Consider the following 20,241-nt stretch of genomic DNA (forward strand, 5'->3'; position numbering starts at 1 on the left):
TAACTCCACGGCTTTGGCCCCTGGGCTCGGCGACGGGCAGGGGCAGGGGGCAGAAAGCAGGGGTTTGGTTTCCGAGGGGAGAAGACGCACGAGCCCCCTTTGCCGTACGAGAAGCAGCGTCTCCGTCACGGCGGGAGCGGGGCTGGTAGTCGGAGCGACGGCGTTGCTGACCCCGGCCATGGGATCACCAGGCTCCCGGCAGCTGCCGTTTCTCTGAAAGCCCCAGTTCCCGGCCTCTGCCACCTTTGGTTTTGTCAAAGTTGATGGTCAGCTGAACAGAGCTGGGCTACGTGAACCCTGCGGGCCCAGCGAGCGGGCCGTGAGGACAGAGACCCCGCGTTTATTGCGCGTTAAATCTCACGCGTGCTTCGGGGCCGAATCCTGGCAGTACAGCACAGGGCAGCAGCCCGGGTGCAGGCAGGCTGTGCCAGAGCACCCCCTTGTGGCCAGGCAGGGCACCCAGAAGCCCTATCTTGACTGCCCTCCACCCAGGGTATCGTCCGCAAGAACAACTACCGCAAGGAGCTGTGCATGGCTGCTCTGCCCGCACAGCACCATCCTGCGGAGCCAGAAGCCAGTGGTGGTGAAGAGAAGAAGAAGGGAACCCAGGCTACCAAGGTGGTGTGAATGGCTCGCATGTCCCAGTAAAGGGTTCAAACCAGAAAAAAAAAATAAAATAAACAACTCCAAGCAGGTTTTCAGGTATCGAAGTGCATCCCCTTTGGTGGGGTCTCCTTCACAAACTGGAAATGGCCAGCGAAGAACAAACAAAAGACCTTCATCCTCGCAGGGAGACAGAGTCAGTCCCTGGCCCTTCACCAGCAGGGTCTGCTCAGCTCAGCTCCCTTCCCCGGACTCCAATCTCTTGCCACCAGCTGGTCAGAATCCTGCTCCCGCGCCAGCTGTCTGCACAGACCTGCCAGCTGCAGCTGTTCTCCAAGACAGCCCATAGCCCCTGCCAGCCTGGGCGTCCTGACACTGTTTCCAAGCAAGCGCCCTTTGCTGGGAACAGGCCTCCCTGGTGTTCTCCCTGCAGGAATCTAGGTGTGCACCGTTCAGGGCCCCTGCTCCGCAGGGCACAGCACCTTCTTCCCGCGGCCACAGCTAAGCTGTGGGCACGACTGCTGCAGCACCGCTGATTCCTGGAGCGGCAAAAGGGGTGTTTCCATCCGCGTAGGTAGCCCACCGCTCTGAGCAGCGATAGAAATTCTTCCACCGGCCTGGCTGGAGCTACACCAGGGGCCTCTACCGACCTAATCTTTGAGCATAGACTAGGCCTAGGAGAGCCATGTGTCTAGAAACAGCTTTGCCCTGGCAGCAGGCCCCCTAACGATCCTCTGGTCACCCAGCTCCAGGGGCTCATTTGCCAATTAACCAGGAAGTGGCCACCTGGGGAGTCAGTTACCCCCAAGTAGGCCCTCAGGAGAGAGTAACAGGAGGGCTGGACCCAGACCTCCCTTAGTGAGACCAGCCTGCTGGGTTCTGTGCCCTGCTCTGAGAGAGGAGTGGGGTCTAGTGGTTAGAGCAGGGGGGGCTGAGTGCCAGGACTCCTGGGTTCTGTGCCCTGCTCTGAGAGAGGAGTGGGGTCTAGTGGTTAGAGCAGGGGGGGCTGAGTGCCAGGACTCCTGGGTTCTGTGCCCTGCTCTGAGAGAGGAGTGGGGTCTAGTGGTTAGAGCAGGGGGGGCTGAGTGCCAGGACTCCTGGGTTCTGTGCCCTGCTCTGAGAGAGGAGTGGGGTCTAGTGGTTAGAGCAGGGGGGGCTGAGTGCCAGGACTCCTGGGTTCTGAGCCCTGCTCTGAGAGAGGAGTGGGGTCTAGTGGTTAGAGCAGGGGGGGCTGAGTGCCAGGACTCCTGGGTTCTGTGCCCTGCTCTGAGAGAGGAGTGGGGTCTAGTGGTTAGAGCAGGGGGGGCTGAGTGCCAGGACTCCTGGGTTCTGTGCCCTGCTCTGAGAGAGGAGTGGGGTCTAGTGGTTAGAGCAGGGGGGGCTGAGTGCCAGGACTCCTGGGTTCTGAGCCCTGCTCTGAGAGAGGAGTGGGGTCTAGTGGTTAGAGCAGGGGGGGCTGAGTGCCAGGACTCCTGGGTTCTGAGCCCTGCTCTGAGAGAGGAGTGGGGTCTAGTGGTTAGAGTGGGGGGGGCCAGCGGGCTGAGTGCCAGGACTCCTGGGTTCTGTGCCCTGCTCTGGGAGGGGAGTGAGGTCTAGTGGTTAGAGCCGGGGGGGGAGGGGGGCTTGGGCACCAGGACTCCTGGGTTCTCTGTGAGTGACACTCTGTGTGTCTTATATTTCTCACAGAAACAGCTTTCAAATTATTAGAACTGAGGGTTACATGCTGGCTCTCCCCCCACCCCCAAGCACCTCCCAGCCTTGGAGGGCAGAAGTGAGCTGGAGCAGAGGGTCTGGGGCAGGCTGAGTGTTAAGGGCACCAAGCTCCCAGCACCAGTAGGTGGCAGCAAATCATCAGAAATTCCTCCCTTTCCATCCGCCCCCTACAGCTGGCATTCCTAGGGCACCGCTGGGGGGATGCTCGCAGCGTCAGCATCTCCGCCGGCCTGGAGAGGGCACTGCTGCAAACAGGGCATTGAAAGCTTGCTGAGGATTTGACTTGCCAGAGACAAAGTCAACCTAACTGCATGTTTAAGGCCCCTGACCCTAACTGTGTTTCAGGCGCCCGGCTCCCTGCCCTGAGCACCCAGCGGCTGCAGAAGGGGGGCACGAGCTAGTGCTTGGTGCCCAGAACACCGGGGTAAGTCCTTGGCCATGCTGCTGTCCCATGGGACTCAGCTCCTCCTCCGTGATGGGGCTAACGCTCCCTCCTGCGTCCCAGGGCTGGTTGGAGGCAGGGACGGCATCTCACACCATGTCCGGGCAACTCATGGCGCGACGGGGCCCCTGAGCTCACCCGGGCCCCCCAGATGCTACTGGAAGAGCTCGGAGTCTGACGGGAGAATCCCCCACCAGAAAGGAAGGCCTGGTGCTGGTGTGGCTGAGCTGGGGCCCAGTGGTCAGTCCATTTCCACTGCGCACACAGCCCCAGCTGGCAGGGCTGGCAAGAGGCGGGTCCCGTCACCTGCGGGGCTGGGGCCGGGGCCAGGGCCGGGGTGGGGTCTCAGTCTCCTGTGCTCTCTGGTGTGCAGAACAGGCCCTAGAGTGTGTGAGATGTTGCAGCGTGTGGGTCTGGCCCAGCAGGGCCCACGCCTGGGTCAGGGGTCCAGCCCCACCAGAGTGCACATCCGCCCATTTGGTGACTTAACGGTGCCCTTGAGAGATGGGGCCTCGCTGAGCCAAGGCCTGATGCCACACAGCCGTGGGCCAGCTTGAAGAACACTGGACTAGCTAAAGGGGGCCAAGCTGCCCAGTGTGGACGCAGCTCGGCGTGGATATGGTCACGCTGGCTGTTCCTGTCTGGAGAAGGACCCTCTGCCCCGCTTGGACTGTGGCCACACAAGGGGTGGGATGGGCTCACACACTCGGTAACAGTCACCCCCAGCCACCATGAGCTGCCGGGTCTGAGGGACCCTGGCGTGGCCAGCGTGTCGGGCCCAGCGTGTGCTCAGATGGGGCCGTGCAGGCTGCATTAACTCTGTGCAGGGGCAGCGCCCAGGGCCCTACTCAGGGGGGCACCAGGAGCTGTACAAGCGTTTCCAGCTGCCCCTCTCACCAGGAACAGCCCCGCAGCCCCAGCGAGCTGCAGCACCCAGTCGTCCCGCTCAGCAGTGCCAGGCTCCAGCGCTGGGCACTGCCTGGAGCGTGGGGCTGTGTGACGCAGTGGGGGAGTTTTTTGTTTTTCCTTGTTTCCTATGCGGGATTTTCTTGGTTTTCCTATGGTTTGCATGCAGAGGGGGTGGGACTCAGTTTCCCTAGGTGCTACGGGTTTAACGAGGTGAGGAGAGAGGGAGTTTGTTGTCACAGAGGACCAGGGAGGGAACTTGGGACCCCAGCCATTGGCGTGGAGAACAGAGACCCCAGGGACTGGTGACCGGAGGCCCAGCTCAGGAGTCCCTGCCGGGTCTGGCCAGTGGGAGGACAATGGGCTGTAAAGAGAGGAGAGGGGGCCCAGGCGGCCCTGTTTACCTGGAGAGAAGACAGTGGACAGAGGTGAGCTTGGGGCCGATGCCATCAGATGCCCAGCTGGGAAGCAGGGGGGCTCTGGGCTGGAGGGGGGGAGCAGGCAGAGTCCCCCTGGGTGCAGGGGAGACTGGGATGTGTGGTGCTGGGGGAGGAGGCCCGGGGAGTTTCCTGGGCTGGGTTCAACGCTCAGTAAACCCTCCTGTTTTATGCCAGCTGAGAGTCGCTCCGGTCTAGAGAACAGGGGTGGAGGCCCCTGGGGTGCACAGCGAGGGGACTCCCTGAGGGGGCCCACGGCGAGAAACAGGTGTGCTAAGGCTCCGAGAGGTGCGGCTCCAGGAGGCGGAGGGGCTTAACCCCGAGAGCGTGTGGCCGCCCGGGGAGAAGGGCTGTCGCACTGAAAGGGGCCCCCCCGTGGTCCGCACGGGGCCGAGTGGGCACCATGTGAGTCCGTGACAATGGGCTGGGCTGAGGAGCCGGCTCGGCTGAGGGCTCGTGCTCCGGCCTGTGGACGTGGCCTTTGCCGGGCCGAGCAGAGACCGGCTGGGTCAGGGGCTGGCTGGGAGCCTGCCGGTCTCCCCGCGGCATGGGGGTGTGGGGCCACCCAGCAGCACTAGGCGCCGCGGGGGGACAGAGCCTGGGCTGGGCTGTGGGGCTGGCTCCCAGGGCGACGGGATCGGCACGCCAGCTATTCCCCCGCCTGGACACTGCTCCCATTGTCTGGGCCACGCCTGTCATTCCCCGGCCGCGGCCCCGTCACCTGCACCCACATACCAGGCCCCGTTGCCGTGCTGTGGCGAAGACGGGCTGGCGGCTCGGGCCGTGAGGCTGCAATGGGATTGCGGGGGCTGGGGGGCTCGGGGCTGGGGCCTCTCCCCTGCCCAGAGACAATGTGAGATGGATGGGCTGGTGGGAAACCGGCACCAGCCTCCAGCCTGGGAGCGGGGAGGGGGAGGCTCCGGCTGCAGGGGCCCAGCAGACGCCTGAGCAAAGGCTGCTCCCGCGTGGGACACAGGATTGGGCCCTGTCACCTCACAGCTGCTGCAGCCATGGCTTATTCTAAAGTGCCAGCAGCAAAGGAGGCGTCCCGGCTCCCAGCCCCCACAACCCCCCTCCCCTCCCAGAGCCGGGGATGGAACCCAGGAGTCCTGGCTCCCAGGTCCCAGCCCCCACGACCCCACTGCCCTCCCAGAGCCGGGGATAGAACCCAGGAGTCCTGGCTCCTGGCCCCCTAGACCCCACTCCCCTCCCAGAGCCAGGGATAGAACCCAGGAGTCCTGGCTCCTGGCCCCCTAGACCCCACTCCCCTCCCAGAGCCAGGGATAGAACCCAGGAGTCCTGGCTCCTGGCCCCCTAGACCCCACTCCCCTCCCAGAGCCGGGGATGGAACCCAGGAGTCCTGGCTCCTGGCCCCCTGCTCTGCTTAGGGCACTGGGGATTTTGAAGGGCAGCAATAGATCTGGGGAGCATTGAGTGGGGGGGACTGATTGGCAGACCCTACAGATGTGTTCCCCCGCCCAGGCCCCAGGCATGTGACCCCCCTGAACCCCCCACCCAGCTTTCCCTCCCCAGCACCCTGGGCTGAAACCCCAGCCCCTGAGTGAAGAGCCAGCCCCACCCACCCCCATTCCCCCATCACTTACCCCATGGGGCACAATGCTCCTTGAGTCAGACTCTCAGGGCTCAGGCCTGGTGCTCGTGGCCACTGTGAGGCAGCAGGGAGGGGGGAGTGGTGACCTGGGAATGTGGCAGGGGAGTTTCACTGGGGAGGGGAGACCTGAGAGCCTGTAACCTGAGCCAGGAGGGGGAGGGGGAGGTAACACCTCTGCCCAGGAATGTGGGCAGAGGCTGCAGGAGGGAGCCTGCTGGGTGGGTTTAGTTTCAGTTTGGGGCTGGGTGGGGGAACGCAGGGAACCCCAGGGCTGGGGTCTAAGCTCCCTGCCCCCCAGAAGGACTTGACTGAGGGGTCCTGGTTGTACCCATAAGCTCTGTTTTAGACTGTGTTCCTGTTGTCCAATAAACCTCCCCATTTTACTGGCTGGCTGAGAGTCTCAGTGAATCCCAGGAAGAGGGGTGCAGGGCCTGGACTCCCCCACACTCCGTGACAACTGGTGGCAGCCGAGGGATTTACTGCACCCTGTGAATGGCGCTTCCTGCAGTAAGTGACTGGGGAACAGTAAAACGAAGGGGGATTGACGGGGACCGGGCGTGCTGAAGATTCAGAGAGAGACGGTTTCGGGGGGTGGTTAACCCCTGGGAGTGTGTGACCAGAGAGAAGGACTTTTGCAGTAACAGGGTCCCCCAGGGGATTGCAGCGAGCGGTCCCAGGGGCGGAGGAGTCTGCAGCTCGACCCTGGCAAAGAGGTGGTGACCTCAAGAAGGACTGGCACACTAAGGGCTTTTCCTGGAAACCGTGGGAAGCTGCCCGGCCTGCGAGTGGCCAGCAGGGAGATGTACGCTAAACGCCTGAAGAGCGACCTGGTGGAGCTGTGCAGGCAGAGGGGGCTGCGCATTGGGAGGTTCACCAAGGAACAGCTGATTGCCCAGCTGGAGGAGAGGGATCGCTTGGATGACCCGATCCCTGTCCCTGAGGGAAGCCGCCTGGGGGACGCAGCGTGGGCCCTGGGGCCTGACCGGGCTGGGAGGGGTCAGACTGCTGCCGAGGACATCCCGAGACCAGTCCTACCTAGGCCTGGGGGAGGGGTTGGGGGAAGCCCAGCGAATACCGAGGGCACCCTGACCCCGGCAGCCAGCAGGGGATCCTCCCGGCGGAGCTCCCCATCCCTGGAGCGGAGGCGGCTGGAATGGGAGAGGGAGATGACAATGAGGGAGCTGGAGGATCATGAAAAACAACATAAGCATGAGCAGGAGGAGAAGGAGAGGGAACATCAGGAGAAGCAGAGGGAATGTCAGGAGAAGGAGAGGCAACGTAGGCATGAGCAGGAGGAGAAGGAGAAACAGAGACAGCATGAACTGGAGCTGGCCAGGCTGAGGAGCAGTGGGGCCCCGGCTGCGGCTGCGGTGAGTGCGGGGGGACCCAAGACTGCAAGGAGCTTTGATAAGTGCTTCCTGGCCCAGCGGAAGGAGGGGGAGGACATGGATAGCTTCCTGACGGCCTTTGAGAATGCCTGTGAGCTGCACAGGGTTGACCCTGCGGACAGGCTCCAGTTCCTCACCCCCTTACTGGACCCCAAAGCCGTGGAGGTGTACAGCCGGATGACAGGGGCGGAGGCAGGGGACTATGAACTGTTCAAACAGGCCCTGCCCCGTGAGTTTGGGCTGACCCCCGAGATGTACCGGAGAAGGTTCCGGAGTCAGCGTAAAACGCCTGAGGTCACCTACCTACAACTGGTCAACCGGATGCAGGGGTATGCCCGCAAGTGGACAGCTGGGGCCCGAGCTAAAGAGGACCTGCTGGACCTAATCGTACTGGAGCAACTGTATGATCAGTGCCCGTCCGACCTGAGGCTGTGGCTGGTGGACAAAAAGCTCGAGAACCCCCAGCACGCAGGGCAGCTGGCCGACGAGTTTGTGAACAGTCGGTCAGGGGGTAGCTGGGAGGAGTCCCAAAAGAACAGCCCCCTCCCCCCCCCCCGATGCAGAGAGAGAGTCACCAGGGGGCCTCCCAGCGGGGAAATAGGAAGAACCCCCTCCAAAGGGGAACGCCTGGCGTCGGGCCCCTCCGACCCGCTCGAGGGGACCAACGTGACCTGAGCTGCTATCACTGTGGCCAGAGAGGCCACGTACGGTCCCAGTGCCCCGGGCTCAGGGACAGACTGAGCAGACCCAACCTACCCAGGGTTAACTGGGTAGGGACCCAGCTGGACGAGGGGCAGACGGCCCAGGCAAGGGGGGCTGCCAGCTTACCACCTGCTCAGGAGGGAAGAGTACCCCAGGCCAGCTCCGCCAGAGGGCTGGAGGCTCTGGACTCAAGGTGCTCAGTTTACAGAGTGTGCATGGGGCTGTCCCTCCAGAGAGAGTGCCCTGTTCCCCTGGAGGTGGATGGGATGAAGGTCAATGGATACTGGGATACGGGCGCGGAGGTGACGCTGGCCCGGCCCGAGGTGGTGGCCCCAGATCGGGTGGTGCCCAACACCTACCTGACCCTGATGGGGGTGGGCGGGACCCCATTTAAGGTGCCCGGGCAAGGGTACACCTGAAATGGGGGGCCAAGGAGGGCCCCAAGGATGTGGGGGTACACCACCATTTGCCCACTGAAGTTTTGATGGGGGGGATCTATAGGACTGGCCAAGCAAGCCCCAGACCACCCTGGTTGTGACCCGTAGCCAGAGCCGGTGAGGGGCACTGCACCCCGATCTTGGGGAGGGTACCACACCGGAGGCGCAGGACCCTACCCTGGTGGGGAGGGAGCGCCGAGGGGCACGGCTCAGAGGGGGAACTGGGCCCCATCCCTTCCCCAGCCGCTGAGTTCCAGGCCGAGTTGAGGAAAGATCCCTCCTTGCGGAAGCTCAGGGACCTGGCCAACCTCAGGGTGGTACGGACCATGAGGAGAGGCTGCCAGGAGAGGTTCCTGTGGGAGAAGGGGTTCCTGTACCGAGAATGGGCTCCCCCAGGGGAAGTAGAGTCCTGTGGGATCAGGAGGCAGCTGGGGGTCCCCCAGAAGTATCGCCGCAAGCCACTGTACCTGGCCCATGACATCCCCCTCGCAGGGCACCAGGCAATCCGGCGCACCCGGCAGAGGTTGCTACAGAACTTTTACTGGCCTGGGGTCTTTACCACGGTCCGGCAGTATTGCCGATCCTGCGACCCCTGTCAGAGGGTGGGGAAGGCCCGGGACAAGGGAAAGTGGCTTTGAGACCTTTGCCCATCATAGAGGAGCCTTTCCAGAAGGTGGCCATGGACATCGTGGGGCCTCTCACCAAGACGACCCGGTCAGGGAAGAAATACATTCTGGGGGTGGTAGATTTTGCCACCCGCTACCCCGAGGCAGTGCCCTTAGCTTCCATTGAAGCAGACACCGTCGCCGATGCGCTCCTGACCATTTTCAGCCGAGTGGGGTTCCCCAAGGAAGTCTTGACAGACCAAGGCTCCAACTTCATGTCGGCCCTGCTCCGGTGCTTGTGGGAGAAATGTGGGGTCCGGCACGACTGGGCCTCAGCTTATCACCCCCAGTCCAACGGGCTGGTGGAGAGGTTTAACGGGACGCTAAAGATGATGCTGAAAACCTTTATGGACCAGCACCCGCAGGACTGGGACAAGTACTTACCGCACCTGCTGTTCGCGTACAGGGAGGTGCCCCAGGAGTCGACCAGATTTTCGCCTTTCGAACTGTTATATGGAAGGAGGGTGAGGGGCCCCCTGGACCTGATGAGAGACGAGTGGGAGGGGAAGGCCACTCCCGATGGAGAGACAGTGGTGGAGTATGTCCTGATCTTCCGAGAGAGACTGGCTGAACTCATGGGCCTGGCCAGGGAGAATCTGGCCAGAGCCCAGAGGAAGCAGAAGGTCTGGTATGACCGCACGGCGCGGGCCCGTGCCTACGCCACCGGGGATCCGGTGATGGTTCTCATCTCTGTGAGAAAGAACAAACTACAGGCCGCCTGGGAGGGCCCTTTCAAGGTTGTCAAGCAGCTCAATGAGGTAAACTATGTGGTGGAGCTGTCGAACCGGGCACACCTCCGCCGGGTGTACCATGTGAATATGATGAAGCCATATTATGCCAGGGGGAATGTGGTGTTGGCCGTGTGTGGACAGTGGGAGGAGCAGGGAGATGACCCTTTAGTAGATCTATTCCCTGGGACCGGAGCTGGTTCCCCCCTGGACACAATTCCCCTCTCGGATCAGCTAACCCCTGCCCAGCAAGCTGAGGTCAGGGGGGTGCTGCATCCGTACCGACAGCTGTTTTCCAACCAGCCTGGACGCACTAATCTGACTGTCCACCGGGTGCAGAGAGGGTCGCACCCGCCGATAAGATGCTCCCTGTTCCGAGTCACAGGGAAAACTGCTCAGGACCTGGAAAGAGAGGTCCGGGACATGCTGGTTTTGGGGGTGATCCAGCCATCGGCCAGCCCTTGGGCCTTGCCAGTGATGCTGGTCCCCAAAAAGGACGGGTCGGTCCGGTTCTGTGTGGACTATCGGAAGCTCAATGCCATCACTGTATCTGATGCCTACCCCATGCCCAGGCTGGACGAGCTCCTAGACAAGCTGGGAGGAGCCCGGTACCTTACCACCATGGACCTTACAAAGGGCTATTGGCAAGTGCTGCTGGATGCAGATGCCTGGCTGAAATCGGCCTTTATCACCCCTCTGGGGCTCTGCGAGTTCCTGACCCTGCCTTTCGGCCTCAAGGGAGCACCGGCCACCTTCCAGCGCCTGGTGGACCAGCTCCTGAGGGGGATGGAGAGTTTTGCCGTGGCGTATATTGATGACATCTGTGTCTTTAGCCAGACCTGGGAGGACCACGTGTCCCAGGTTAGACAAGTGCTGGACCGACTCCAGGGGGCTGGGCTGACTGTGAAAGCGGAGAAGTGCAAGGTGGGGATGGCGGAAGTATCTTACCTGGGCCATCGGGTGGGAAGCGGCCGCCTAAAGCCGGAACCAGCCAAGGTGGAGGTGATCAGAGACTGGCCCGCTCCCCACACCAAAAAGCAGGTCCAAGCCTTTATTGGGATGGCAGGATACTACCGAAGATTTGTGCCCCACTTTAGTGCCATAGCCGCCCCCATCACTGAGCTATGCAAGAAGGGGAAGCCAGACAAGGTGGTCTGGACCGAGCAGCGCCAGGAGGCTCGCCGGGCGCTGAAGGAGGCTCTGGTCCGTGGCCTAGTTCTGGCAAACCCAGACTTTGACAAGACCTTTGTGGTGTTCACCGACGCCTCCGACACGGGACTGGGGGCGGTGTTAATGCAGGAGGATGAAAAGGGGGAGAGACACCCCATCGTGTACCTGAGCAAGAAGCTGCTACCCCGGGAGCAACACTACGCGGCCATCGAGAAGGAGTGCCTGGCCATGGTGTGGGCCCTCAAGAAACTAGAGCCCTATCTCTTCGGGCGACACTTCACCGTGTACACTGACCACTCTCCCCTGACCTGGCTGCTCCAGATGAAAGGAGCCAACGCCAAACTCCTGAGATGGAGCCTGCTCCTGCAGGATTACGACATGGACGTGGTCCACGTGAAGGGAAGGGCCAACCTGATAGCGGACGCGCTGTCCCGGAGAGGGGGCCCCGAACTTCCCCAGGACACTGGTCACAGTGACCCCGCTCAGTTCAGTCTCGAAGGGGGGAGAGATGTGATGCAGCAGGGAGGGGGGAGTGTTGACCTGGGAATGTGGCGGGGGGTTTCACTGGGCATGGGAGACCTGAGAGCCTGTCACCTGAGCCGGGAGAGGGAGGTGACACCTCTGCCCAGGAACGTGAAGACAGGCTGCAAGAGGGAGCCGGCTGGGGGGTTTAGTTTCAGTTTGGTGCTGGGTGGGGGAATGCAGGGAACCCCAGGGCTGGGGTCTGAGCTCCCTGCCCCCCCTCCAGAAGGACTGGACTGAGGGGTCCTGGTTGTACCCACAAGCTCTGGTTTAGACTGTGTTCCTATCGTCCAATAAACCTCCCGCTTTACTGGCTGGCTGAGAGTCACGGTGAATCCCAGGAAGAGGGGTGCAGGCCCCGGACTCCCCCACACTCCGTGACAGCCACCGCCCCAAGTGCATGTTCCTGCAGGATGGAGGGACCCAGGGCAGCTGCTGGAATCCAACTGCCCTGGCTTGTGGGGGAAAGGGGGGGGTTCTATCTCTGCCCTCCCATGCCCCCCACCCCCCACTTTGCTCCCCCAGTGCTGGCCTGCCGCACATGAGCTCAGGGCAGCAGCAGCAGCTCGGATCTGGCTCAAGGTGACACCACAGGACCCACGGCAGGGGAAGCGCTCCACCTAGGCTCTGGCAGGGGCATTTAAACCCAGGGGCTTGAGCCTGGCCTGGCCTCTCCCCCACCCCCTGCGGCTGGCAGCACCCCCGCCCGCCCCCAGCAGAACCCACCCGGTGCTCCGGATGGGGCGGGAGCTTCCCACGATTGGACCTGCTGGTCCCACATGCTGGCCGGCCGAGGCAGTGGGCTGGGCCCCAGGAGACTGGAGCCAGCTCCCAGTTGGAGCTTGGCCAAGGCACTTTGGTCTCATCTGCACGTAAAAGTTGTGCCATTTACCTGCCCTGGCGCAGCAAGCCCCCACTGTGGATGCACCTGCCCCAGGAGCCGGTGAAGCGAGGCAGGGCCCCTTTGCCCCAGGGCTGCTCTGACCGTTTGCCAGCGAGTGGGGTGGGTTTTTCACTGCCCCAGCAAGGCCGGCACGAGCCCTAGTGTAGACGCAGTTCAGTCACCAGAGCTGGGCCTGCAGCAGCAGGGCTGAGAGCAGCTGGGGAACCTGCCCGAGCTACGTGGACACACCCGTGGTTCTAGCCGGCCCCCGCCGAGGGGTTCGCTGGTTCGAGCAGACTGCCCGAACCCAGGGCTGGCACCCACATTCCCACGGCAGGGAAACCCCACAGCCCACACCACCACTGCTTTACCCAGGAAACGGAGCAGGGACCAGACCTCAACAGCACCGGGGCACAGGGGACCCATCTGTCCAGCGCAGCTCACGAGCCTGTCAGCACCCCGTGCCCCGGGCAGGGCCCGTTTCTCCCCGTGCCCGTCTGTTCTCGGGACGCATGGGTGGAGTTTCCATTTACCCACCACCACCTGGCACCCGCTCTACCCACTGCTGCCCCCCGAGAGCACAGCCTTGCCCCCAGGTGCCATCCAAACTTCGTGCCGCTACAAAACATCCATCCTGTCCCACCACGATGCTCCGGCTCGTATGGGGGCCCAGCAGGCGGGGGGGCCGAGGCTGCGTGGCTGAAGGCCAAGCTGGAGGATGCAATGGGGTGAATCCAGCAAGGGGGGTGACTGGGCTAGAGCAGTGTGAATGGCAGAATCTGTAGCCCCATCCCCGGGGCTCAGGATCACACAGTCAACATGCAGCTGAGCTGGGGGCAGAACCCAGGAGTCCTGCACCAGGGGCCCCTCTCCCTTCCAGAGTCACGGGGCCAGCTGCCAGGTCCTATGCTCCGGAGGCAGGTGGCTCCCCATCCCCGCACCGGCCCAGGGCGGGGACGAGGATTCAGTACCTGCCCCCACTTGTTTCAAATCAGCGTGTGGAACGGGCACAGTCCGCCTCCCCCGGCCAGGATTAGAGCTAATGGGATTTACCATTTCAGCCAATATCCCCTTAAATACAGGGCCGGGGCGGGGTGGAGAGCTTCTCTCTGGCTCCAGATCTCCCTGCCCCAGAAGCACCATGGCTCCCCTAAGCTGTTTCTAATTAAAGTCAGCCCTAGCCTGTCCATCACCCCTTCCCCAGCCCGCCCAGGAGACCAGGCTTCACTGGCACGGATGGTGGCGGGGGGCAAGGGCACAGCTCGCACCAGATCCAGGCCACATATAGCTAATCCTATCACAGCTAGTCCTTGGAAGTCCCAGCCCCCCCCCCCCCCGCTCTAACCCACTAGACCCTACTCCCCTCCCAGAGCACGGGACAGAACCCAGGAGTCCTGGCTCCCAGCCCCCCCGCTCTAACCCACTAGACCCTACTCCCCTCCCAGAGCACGGGACAGAACCCAGGAGTCCTGGCTCCCAGCCCCCCCGCTCTAACCCACTAGACCCCACTCCCCTCCCAGAGCACGGGACAGAACCCAGGAGTCCTGGCTCCCCCCTGTCTGAAAGAGCAGTTGGGAATCCCAGTTCCGCTGGCAGCCCCAGGAGGGGAAAGAAGCGAGGCAGGGCCAGCGTTACATAAAACATGTTTCATATTCAATGGGGGTACAGGAGTCCGCGTGTATCCAACACTCGAGAGCCGGGGGGGGCAGGTGGTGCTATACACACGGGCCACGTCCCAGGGCAGAACCACGGGCAACATGTCACACCAAGCACAGACCGGGGGGTGGGGGATATAAATACATGTGCTGGGGAGGAGCTGACAGTATGTCCGCCCGCCCGGGGCGGGGGGGGGGGGGATGTTCTCGTTACAATCACTGTGCTGCCCGGGGGGGGGAAACGGGGGACACTCAAGGCGCTGGCGTTACTTGCTAATCGCTCCCCCCTGCTGGCTGGTTAGGTGGCTCCCCAAGCTGGGGGGAGTGGGTGAGGCCCAATTTCCCTCCATCTTGGGGAAGAGGGATGGGGGGGGCACATGCATGACTGCGGGGGGGGGGGGTGTGCAAAGAAAAAATTAATATACCCCTTGCCAACCAGCCCACCGAGGAACAGCAACTAATTACCCAGCCCAAACTGAGCTAACGGGCTCCCACCACTCGCCCCTGGGGGACAGGATCCCCAGGGCTACCATCCTTCTGCTATGGGCAAGTCCTGGGGGGCAGCGGTCCCTGATGTGTCTCCCCTAAACTCCTGCTCAGCCCAGCAGGCGCCTCTCGGGGTGTCCCCACAGCAAGCAGTCGTGATAATGGGAGTGACCCCCCCCTGCTGCAGAGGCAGGGGGGGCTGCTGCAGGGGGAGGAATCCTGCCTCTTGAAGTGACATGATTTGGTGGCAGGGCCCTGCTGAGCTTCGTTTTGCTCCGGGGTGACCTCGGCGGGGGGGGTGGGTGGTCATTTAGCAGCTGTGGGTGCCTTTGTGCACTGCCCCAGTGGAGACGCAGGGAAGCTGGGGCCGGATAAGGGGCCGGCAGCTTCTGAAACCCTGGGGGAGGGGGGTGGGGCGCGAGGCTGAGTGGCAATTTCCACCCTGGTTCCGATTCTGCCACTGAATCCACACACCCCCGCCCCTGGCCCGGCCCCCCCTTGGGAACGTTCACCACCCTTGCACAGAGACTACACTGGCCAGTCCCCCACCAGCTCTGCCAGCCCCCCTTGTGTCTGTACAGTGTGGTGCGGGGGGAGGGCAGGGGGTTTTCAGGGCACATGCGGCAGGGAGGCTGGGGGAAGGGCCACGTTGCCAGCAGGGGGCGCTGCCCTAGCAAGTGATTCCAAACCCCCCCCCCATGAAAGATGGAAAGTGATGAGACCCAGAACCGACTCCCCCAGCTGCCCCCCTCCCCCTGCAGTGCCCCCCCCCCAGCACAGACCAGGCAGCCCCCCCACACAGAAGCTTAAAGCTGCCTTGAGGAATTCACCTCCGTGTTTAGACTCACGTCACAGGGCACCAAGAACAATATAAAAACAACACAAAAGAAAGGCCACTGCCACACGCAGGTCCGTCCGTGTGCCTCCCCACCCCCCCCCAGCCCTGGGCAGCAGGGGGCCTGCCCCAGCACGGAAGCAGATGCCCCCCGCCCCCCTATATATTTATATATCTATATATTCATCACACACGCACACACACAGAGATCCGTGCAAACCTCGGGGGCGGGGGGGACCAGAACCGAGACCCCAGATCAAACCCACAGCAACCGGTGCCGGAACGAAAGCAAAACCCAAGGAGCTGGGGAGGGGGGGAAGAGACCCACGCAGCCCCGCGCGGGCAGCCGACGGGTCCTGCCAGCCTGCGAGGGGGTGGGGAGAGGGGCGGCTCTCGCTCACTTCTTGTTCTTCAGCTGGTTGGCCAGCCAGTCCAGGCCCTCGTAGAGCCCGTCCCCGCTGGTGGCGCACGTGGCCTGGATGTACCAGTTGCGATGACGCAGGGAGTGCAAGCCCAGCTTGTCCGTGATCTCCGCCGCGTTCATGGCGTTGGGCAGGTCCTGGGGGGCAGAGGGGGGCGGGGGGGTTACCAGCCTGCCTGACCAGACACCACGGCGACAGGCACGTCGCCCGCAGAGAACTCCGTGCCAGGGCGGCCGTGGCTGGAGGGGCCCTGGGGGCGGACAGCACCCACCTGCTTGTTGGCGAAGACGAGGAGCACGGCGTCCCGCAGCTCGTCCTCGGCCAGCATCCGCATCAGCTCCTCACGTGCCTCGTTCACCCGCTCCCGGTCGTTGCTGTCCACCACAAAGATCAGCCCTGGGGGGCGGAGGGAGGGCGCTGACACCAGGCACTGGGGGGCGGGTTTTGCAACTCACAGACCCACAGTTAGGAAGCCCCACTCCGTTCCGGGGCTGTGCATGACAGAGTGCGCCCCCAAATCTCTGCCTGGGGGGGTGACAGTGCACCCCCAGACTCCTCCTCACCACCCCATCTTGGAGGGGATGACAGGGTGCACCCCCAAACCCCACCTCACCACCCCACCTTGGGGGGTGACCATGCATCCCCAGACCCCTCCTCACCACCCCACCCCTCTAATGGGGGGTTGAACAATTCTCTTCCCCCCACCCACTCAAACCCATGGCGGGGGCTGTGGGGGCAGAAGAGAAACAGAAACCCTCTAAACCCCCCCACACACACACACATATACTCAGACAGCCCTAGACTATCGCTGGACAGGGGAGGGAAGGGCACAGAACAGGCCGGGCTCAGGACCCAGGGGGCAGGGGAGGGGACGGAGGAGGGCGGGGGGCCCCGTACCCTGGGTGTTCTGGAAGTAGTGCCGCCAGAGCGGCCGGATCTTGTCCTGGCCGCCCACGTCCCACACGGTGAAGCTGATGTTCTTGTACTCGACAGTCTCCACGTTGAACCCTGCGGGGGGGGGGGGGAAGAGGAGGTTAGCCACAGATGTGAGGGGAAGCCAGCCCTGCCCCCAGTGGGGGCTCCGCCCTCTTTGCCTCGGGCACGTTTGCCAGCGAGGGGCACTGCTCAGTGACAGCCACCGCAGGGTCTCCAGGCACTGGAGTGAGACCCAGCAAACTCGTCTCACACAGAAGCCTCTCAACGGGCAAAAAAGAAACTGAGGCATGGAGGGGGGCAGGGCAGGTTTAGACGGGGAAATTGAGGCACAGAGGTCAGTAACTTGCCTCCAAATTCAGACAGCAGCAAAGCTGGGCAAAGAAACCAGGCATCCTGGCTCCCAGCCCCCCCCCCGCTCTAACCACTAGACCCCACTCCCCTCCCAGAGCTGCAGACAGGACCCAGGAGCCAAACAACCCTAGCAACCTGCCAGGGCCCAGGCCCGTTATGGGTCAGCTGGTCCTTTCCTCCTGCCTCCCCAGGCCAGTATATGGGGCTGTGTGCTCACCGGACCACACCCGTCACACGGGAGTCCCTGTCCCCATGGCAGGGCCGGCTGATGGGAGCCCCTGGGAGCCGTGGCCTGGCTCCCGGCCCTACCTATGGTGGGGATAGTGGTGACGATCTCGCCCAGCTTCAGCTTGTAGAGGATGGTGGTCTTCCCGGCCGCGTCCAGCCCCACCATCAGGATGCGCATCTCCTTCTTGCCGATCAGGCTCTTCAGCAGGTTGCCGAAGATGTTGCCCATGGTGGTGGTGGGGGCGCGGTGCAGGGGCTCCCAGGGCCGGCTCGCTCGCGGTGCGTTCCTGGCGTCGAGGCCGGTTCCTGGGCGGCGGGAAGGGCAAAGCCGGCCGGCATCAGGTGCCTGCGGAGACGGCAGCTCCCAGCGGGCCCGGATGCAGGGGGGCGTACACCCCAGGAGCTCTGCTCCATGGCGGGGATGGGTCGGGCAGGGCGTTCGGTGACTCATGCCCCGAGTCCCGGCTCGATGCCCGGCCAGCCCAGTCCTGATCCCCAGGTGCTCAGCAGCCACAGCCCGCAGTGACTGTGAGAGGCCCTGCTGGCCCACTGGCTTCAGGCTACCCCAGCCCAGCCCCACAGCCGGGGGGACAGGGGAGACTCACAGGCAATCAGTGAGGAGGACAGCGCCACAGGCTGGCTTTGTGTGCCCCACAAGGGACCTTTCTCCCTGCGTCACAATACTGAAAGGCAGAGCCGGGGGGCAGCCGTGCCAGGCCGTGCCCAGCACCCACCAGGGCCAGCTGACTCGGTGGCCCTCGCTCCCCGGCCATGGAGTGTCGGCCCCCAAGGCACTGACAGCAGGGTCACGGCAGTGCTGCCAGTGAGGGCCAGGAGTGGCACATGCAGGGCGGGGGGGGGTTCACTGTGGGGGGGTCCATCGCACAGGGGGTGCAGGGGCAGCCCCCGCTCCTAACACTGCATGCTAGCCAATCAAAACAGGCCTTCCCCTAGCACCTGCCAACCGCAGCCCCTAGGAGGTGGGTCCAGACCAGCCTTAACACAGATGTAACACAGATGGGGAAACTGAGGCACTGAGCCAGGGACTTGCCCAAGGCCACGGAGTGAACAGAAGAATTCCCAGCCTCCAGCTAACACTCCCTGCCAAAGCTGGGAATAGAACCCAGGAGTCCTGGCTCCCAGCCCCCGCAGCCCCCCCCCCCACAAGGTACCTGTGCAAGGGAACGGGGCACCGGCACCTCTCACCCTTCCATGTCCCTCTTGTTGGTGTTTTAGGCCATTCCCTGCCCTTGGGGTATCAGCAGCCCCTGCCCACCGTGCCTCCCTCTGGCTCCCTCGAATCCCAGCGCCTCTTTGCCAGGGCCTGATCCTGCCCCTCTACAGCGTCTCCAGCCAGCACGCGGCACCGCCAGGGCCCCCCTCAGACCCACAAGCCCAGGAGCCCCACATTAAGGCAGGCCCCGGGCCCCCCAGGGCTGAGACCCACCCACCCAAAATGAGTAATAATGAAGCATGACACGGTTCCCTGCCTTCCACCCCGACACGTCACAAGTGATAATGGGGGGAGGACCCCGCCCAGGAAACCCACAGGGGGTTCACTCGCTGGTCAGCATGGGGGCAAGACCCCAGGCCCCTTGCCCCCCCCGGTCCAGCTGCACGCCCTCCCGGGAAAGAAGGGCCCCTGGGGGAAAGGTAGCCCCCAAGCTCAGGGGGGACAGTGCTCAGAGAACAGGGCCGTGCCCACAATTTGGAAGGGCCCAGCCCCCCACATGGGGCTCTCAGCCCCTTCCACTATTGGGGTCTGCAAATAGGACCCCAAAAGCAGCCTCCCACAGCAGCAGGGGGGGCAAAGCCAGCTGCCCCCGTCAGGATGCTGGCAGGCCCCAGCTAGTCTCCCTGCTCTCCCCGAGGGGCACGGCCCCCCCCGACACTCCATTCTGGAGGGGGTCCCGGGGGGAAGGGATGCCTGGGTCCAGCCCCTCTGCTGGGTCTGAGACACCCCCGCTCCCAGGGCTCCCCACACTCAGTGACACGGGCGGGTCAGCTGCCTGCCCCCCCAGGTAACAGGCCCCACTGCAGCATGTGCACCCCCAGATGGCCTGCACCCAACCCCCCACCCTGCTAGGGGGCAGGCTTGCTCCCCCCATACCCCCTCCGGGTACGGGCCCCATTGCATGCCCCACTCCCCACCCAAAGGGCAGGCTTGCTGCCCCCCATGCACCCCACTGAGCGTGCCCCCCCTTGGGGACGGGCCCCATTGCATGCCCCACTCCCCACCCAAAGGGCAGGCTTGCTGCCCCCCATGCACCCCACTGAGCGTGCCCCCCCTTGGGGACGGGCCCCATTGCATGCCCCACTCCCCCCCCCAAAGGGCAGGCTTGCTGCCCCCCATGCACCCCACTGAGCGTGCCCCCCCTTGGGGACGGGCCCCATTGCATGCCCCACTCCCCCCCAAAGGGCAGGCTTGCTGCCCCCCCCCAGGCCCCCGCACCTACCTGCTCCGGCTCCGGCTCGCGCTCTTCCTCCCGCCCCCTCCCCAGCTGACTCTGCACCGACCCCCTCCCCCCCGGCCGGAAGCAGCAGGCCCTGTGCACGCACCCCGCGATCTCGCGAGAGCTGTCGCCTAGCCCTGGGGAGAGGGGGGGCAGCAAACCTCGCGAGATCAGCCACCCATCCCCATGGCAACCGCTGCAGCAGCGCAGGGGGGTGCTGCACGAGTGGGGGAGGGGAAGTGCATGGGGGGGCCGAGCATTGTGGGCCTTGTGCGTGCCTGGGGGCGCTGGGTGGGGCTGCGCCCCGGGGGGTGGAGCGGGGGGGTCACAGCAGCGTGGGAGTGGGGCGCGGGGGGGCTGGAGCGTGAATAGGGAGGCTGAGATTCATGACGGCCAGGTGCCACCGGGCGTGTGCGCGGGGGGGCCGTGGTGCATTAGCGGGGTGACGTGCACGGGGGGGGGCCGCGGTGCATTAGCGGGGGTGATGTGCACGGGGGCCCGTGGTGCACTAGCGGGGGTGACGTGCACGGGGGGGCCCGTGGTGCATTCGCAGGGGAGATGTGCACGGGGGGCCGTGGTGCATTCGCAGGGGCGTGCACGGGGGGGCCCGTGGTGCATTAGCGGGGGTGATGTGCACGGGGGGCCGTGGTGCACTAGCGGGGGTGAC

General features: G+C 63.9%; 1 protein-coding gene across 1 annotated transcript; it reads right to left on the reverse strand.

The window, feature by feature from the left end:
- Window positions 1-13,834: 13,834 nt before the first annotated feature.
- Window positions 13,835-19,665, reverse strand: ARF3 (ARF GTPase 3). The gene is made up of 5 exons (XM_084609928.1): window positions 19,578-19,665; window positions 17,203-17,427; window positions 16,504-16,614; window positions 15,878-16,002; window positions 13,835-15,743 (listed from the first exon to the last, which is right to left on the reverse strand). The coding sequence occupies exons 2-5, from the start codon at window positions 17,348-17,350 to the stop codon at window positions 15,582-15,584; spliced, it is 546 nt and encodes a 181-aa protein (XP_084466054.1). The 5' UTR covers window positions 17,351-17,427; window positions 19,578-19,665; the 3' UTR covers window positions 13,835-15,581.
- Window positions 19,666-20,241: the final 576 nt, after the last annotated feature.

Source organism: Lepidochelys olivacea (genome assembly GCF_965140295.1).
Source record: "Lepidochelys olivacea isolate rLepOli2 genome assembly, chromosome: 20".
Taxonomy (NCBI): Eukaryota; Metazoa; Chordata; order Testudines; family Cheloniidae; genus Lepidochelys; species Lepidochelys olivacea.